General features: G+C 40.2%; 1 protein-coding gene across 2 annotated transcripts in view; it reads right to left on the bottom strand.

Annotated features, from left to right (window-relative positions):
* The window catches only part of ncf1 (neutrophil cytosolic factor 1), a 42,236-nt gene that overhangs the window by 24,820 nt on the left and 12,416 nt on the right, over window positions 1-5,000 (bottom strand). Inside the window, exons 10-11 of one of the 2 annotated variants that reach the window (XR_013845204.1) lie at window positions 2,737-2,906; window positions 79-1,955 (exon numbers count right to left, since the gene is read on the bottom strand). Coding sequence is in view for 1 of the 2 variants with exons in the window: in XM_080041409.1 (XP_079897535.1) it covers window positions 1,807-1,955; window positions 2,737-2,906 (319 nt within the window). In the remaining variant the exon portion in view is untranslated. Of the gene's footprint in view, window positions 1,956-2,736; window positions 2,907-5,000 lie in introns of both variants that reach the window. The other variant, XM_080041409.1, reaches the window with a different exon arrangement.

The following is a 5,000-nucleotide window of genomic DNA, read 5'->3' as shown; positions in this document are numbered from 1 at the left end:
ACATCAAGATTAAAATACATCAAGATTAGACCTTAGCAGTTAATTGAAAATATTCACCACAAATACGTTTAAGTACACACACAAGTTAAATTAGAAACAATAGTCTAATCTACAGCCCCGGAAAAAATTAATAGACCAGTCTGGATTTTTCTTAAATCTTTATCTCTACATTACTTATTGAAAATGCTCTTAATGACAATATTTTTATTGGGAATTTGGTAGAAATGTTTGTCAGTAGTTTAAATTATAAAACCAAAATGTTCATTCTACTCAAACATATGCCTCTAAAGAGTAAAACAAGAGACACTGAACATTTAAAGTGGTCTCTTAATTGTTTTCGGAGCTGTATATATATATATTTTGCGACCAAATAACTCTTCTAGCTTTTACAGGGAAACGTTTGTAGCTTAATTCGTAGCTTGTTTTTGTTGCCGTGTGAATGTGAACTGACGAGGTAGAAGCAAAGCAAGTGAAAAATATATGCAAGTACTGACACTTCAACGGTTTATCTTGTTAGACGCAGCTGCTGTCTGTGTGTGTGTGTGTGTGTGTGTGTGTGTGTGTGTGTGTGTGTGTGTGTGTGCGTGTGTGCGTGTGTGTGTGTGTGTGTGTGTGTGTACAATCCTTTTTGTTTTTAAGGGCGAGACACTGCAGGTAAAAACATATTTTTTTTTCAAGCACTGTTGGAATTTGAGATTTTTGTCTATTTATCTCTCTCCCTCTCTCTCTCTCCCTCTCTCTCCCTCTCTTCCATAACATGTCTTCTTTCATACTAGTATAAATCAAAGGTCCAACATGTACATTCAGGTGTTTATTTGACTAAACCTTGTCTGTTTGCGTCTGTATATTTCTCCTATACAACCATCTTTAACGGACATTATCTCAACATAATTTTTTTTTTCCATACTCTGAACCAAAAATCTACAACTTCTAAAGCACTTACATCAACTAAACTTTCCATGATCATTCTCAGCACTATTCTGAAGGTTATTACAGAAGGATTTGTTCATATGTTGTTCACTGTCTGATTTATGAGACATTTTCTTCTACAAAAAAAAATGTATTTTTCGTGGCTGGTGGTGGATTTTAGATAGACATTGCAAATATGTATTCAAATATTTCTGGAAAAAAAAATCTTCATGTTGCTATCTATAAGTTAAACATTTTACCCTTTTCACCTGCACTGCCTTGCCTGGCAGTGTGTAATATGACATCATCAAGAAAGTTCTACAAAGTTCTAGAATGCAACGCTCCCTGGGTAACCCCAACCCTTTTGAATAATAACAGAAGCTACAGTGGCCTTCAAGGACAAGAACAATTCTAAATTTTAAACAATGCACCTGATGACATTCCAACTATGACACTTTCAAGATGGCGGCACTAGGCCTTGGTCCAAGATATGCAGAAATATGGACATATATGAGACCCTTTCTAAGGAAAAAAATTAATAATTAAAAATTTTTTTTCAGCTATTATGCATTAAATTAAATGTACTTATGGATATTATAATTACTTTCTACAAAATCTGCTAGGAAATAAAAACCCAAAATTCTACACACTGCAGCTTTAAGAAATAACATTTAAAAAAAAATCTTGTATTTCATAGGAGTGTCTCAGGGCTCAGGAGGATAATTCAGATTATTGGCAGAGGTGATTTTACACCAATGAGGACATATTTATGAATGAGGATATTGATTTTAGCTAATAAATTACTTAAAATGTTACACAGTGTCCCTTTAAAATGTTACACAGTGTCCCTTTAAGAAATAACATTTAAAAATAAATCTTGTATTCCATAGGAGTGTCTCAGGGCTTCCTGATGCTGACTTTCTTGCGCGTGTTGTCGCTGCAGCGCTGCAGGATGAGTTCTGCGCTCGGCCGGGGGGGAATCACCGGAGCCTCTTTCTTTGGCTCACTCTCCGAACTCGAGCCGGACTGATCAGCCGGCAGGTTTTCTGTTGGATACAGAAAGACAAGGCAAGTCTATTTTTTATAGCACAATTCAGACCATTCAATGTGCTTTACAGTGTGTGTGTGTGTGCGTGTGCGTGTGTGTGTGTGTGTGTGAGACTGTGTGTGTGTGTGTTCAGTTTTTTTTTCTTTCTTTTTTGACACTAGCTTCATAAAAATATGCTATTGTACTGTGTATGCTCTGAACTCAAGTGTTAATACACAGCCTAGGTTCTGTAAACTGGAATGTAAACAAAGGGCCCACCATAGCTAGCAACATGCTAGTTAAGTTTACAGAGCCTAGGCTGTGTATTAACACCAGCCCATACACACAGTACAGACAGGTAGCGGATCATGAGGAGATATTCACTGATTTTGACAAAAAGCGATTTTGACAACAAGCGTTCTCCAGAATCAATGACTGCACCTTTAAAATCAACATTTATTTATACTCAAAGTGTATGTGTGAGTGTCTGTGTTTGACTCTCTGTATGTGTCTCTGTGTCTGTGTGTGTGTGTGTGCTACTCCGTGTGTCTATCTATCTATCTATCTATCTATCTATCTATCTATCTATCTATCTATCTATCTATCTATCTATCTATCTATCTATCTATCTATCTATCTATCTATCTATCTATCTATCTATCTATCTATCTGTCTGTCTCTGTGTCATCTGTCTGTCTGTCTGTCTGTCTGTCTGTCTGTCTGTCTGTCTGTCTGTCTGCGTGTGTCTGTCTGTCTCTCTGTCTCTCTGTCTGTCTGTCTGTGTGTGTCTGTGTGTGTACCTTGGTTCTTTCTCTCTCTTAGCGGAGATTTGTTCTTTGACTCTCTGATCGGCTCGGTGAGACGGTTTCCCTTCTGCTGCAGATAGCGGCGGCTGTTTCTACGGTAATGGTCCACGCTCAACTGCTGCCTCGCCTTCTGGTGGATGCTCTTTGCATTACGGATGGTAGACCTGAGAAGACACAGACAGACACACAGACAGACAGACAGAAAGGGACACAGACAGACAGATAGAGAGACAGACAGACAGACATACAGACAGACAGACAGACAGACAGACAGACAGACAGACAGACAGACAGACAGACAGACAGACAGACAGACACACAGACAGACAGACAGAGAGACAGACAGACAGACAGTCAGGCAGACACACAGACAGACAGGCAGACAGAGAGACAGACAGACAGAGAGACAGACAGACAGAAAGGGACACAGACATACAGAGAGACAGACATACACACACAGGCAGACGGACAGACATACAGACAGACAGACAGACAGACAGACACACACACATACGAGACAGATAGAGAGACAGACAGATAGAGAGACAGACAGACAGACAGAAAGGGACACACACATACGAGACAGACAGATAGACAGACAGACAGACAGACAGACAGACAGACAGACAGACAGAAAGGGACACAGACAGAGAGACAGGCAGACAGACAGACAGACACACACACACACACACAGAGACAGACAGACAGACAGACAGACACACAGACAGACAGACAGACACACACACACACATACGAGACAGATAGACAGACAGACAGACAGAAAGGGACACAGACAGACAGAAAGGGAGACAGACAGACAGACACACAGACAGACAGACAGACACACACACAGACAGACAGACACACACACAGACAGACAGACAGACAGAAAGGGACACATACAGACAGAAAGGGACACAGACAGACAGACAGACAGACAGACACACACACACATACGAGACAGATAGAGAGACAGACAGACAGACAGACAGACAGACAGACAGACAAAAAAAAACGTATGTTGAGATAATGTCCGTTAAAGAAGAGAAATATACAGACGCAAACAGATTTAGTCAAATAAACACCTGAATGTACATGTTGGACCTTTTGATTTATACTAGTATGAATTTATAGACGTAATGTTATAGAAGCAAAATAGAGAAAAATCGCTAAATCGATCAGTGCTTGAAAAAACAATGGTTTTGCCTCAATATCGAGACTTAAAGGTGGAGTCAGTGATTCTGGAGAACGCTTGGGCTGTGTTCGGAAAGCCATACTAGCGTCTTACATCCTACATACTCAACATCTATATACTAGATACTGTCTACTCAAAGATCGATTGTGTAAGCGAGGTGCGTCGAAACATTCACACTCAAGCAATAAAGAATGTCTTCTTCTTCTTATAAGATTCCGGCCGTTTAGACGCTGTTTAGCGTATTGCCGCCCTCCACAGGTTAGATATAGAACTAGATTTTTCATACAGTCCTGTGTTGTGCAGGAAATGCAGAATTGTAAATAAAGAATTTAAAATAAACCTTCCTTGTCGTTTGAAAAGACGCGATGCATTGTGGGGCGGTTGAGTAGGAAAAGTATCCAATCGATCCATACCCAAAATCTTCCCGGAAGTTAGTACTCATCTGGGAATTTCTCGCATACCCAAACTCGCATACCCAACCGTCACATACTCAAATTGAAGTCAAAATGAGTATGAGTAGGACGTTAGTATGGCTTTCCAAACACAGCCCAGGTCAGCTTATGCTGCGTTAATACACAGCCTAGGCTCTGTAAACTGGTATGTAAACAAAGGGGCCCACCATAGCTGGCAACCTGCCCATTTGTAGGCGTACTGATCCCATGTGTTTGTTCACAGTGATTTTAGGACTCTTCCTCGATAGTATAGTGGACAGTATCTCCGCCTGTCACGCGGAAGACCGGGGTTCGATTCCCCGTCGGGGAGTAACTTTTCAATCTTTTACCCCTTTGGATCAATAAGAACATAGTTTACACTGACACAAATGATGAATTAAGTGATACAAACACACGTGCACATTGCTAGCTACAGTGGGTAAGTCCGAGCACACACAGTACAGACAGGTGGCGGATCATGAGGAGATATTTTGACAACAATCTTTCTCCAGAATCACCGACTACACTGATTTTTTTCCTTCTAATCATCATCTTCAACCGATTTTTTTCATTTTTCTTCTAATGTTTGACTTCTAAGGATGGGCATTTTAAGAAATTTCATTGATCGATCA

Source organism: Ammodytes marinus (assembly GCF_949987685.1).
Source record: "Ammodytes marinus genome assembly, chromosome: 14".
NCBI lineage: Eukaryota > Metazoa > Chordata > Actinopteri > Uranoscopiformes > Ammodytidae > Ammodytes > Ammodytes marinus.
The sequence above is the reverse complement of the archived record's forward strand: the minus strand, read 5'-3'. Positions and strand labels throughout refer to the sequence as shown.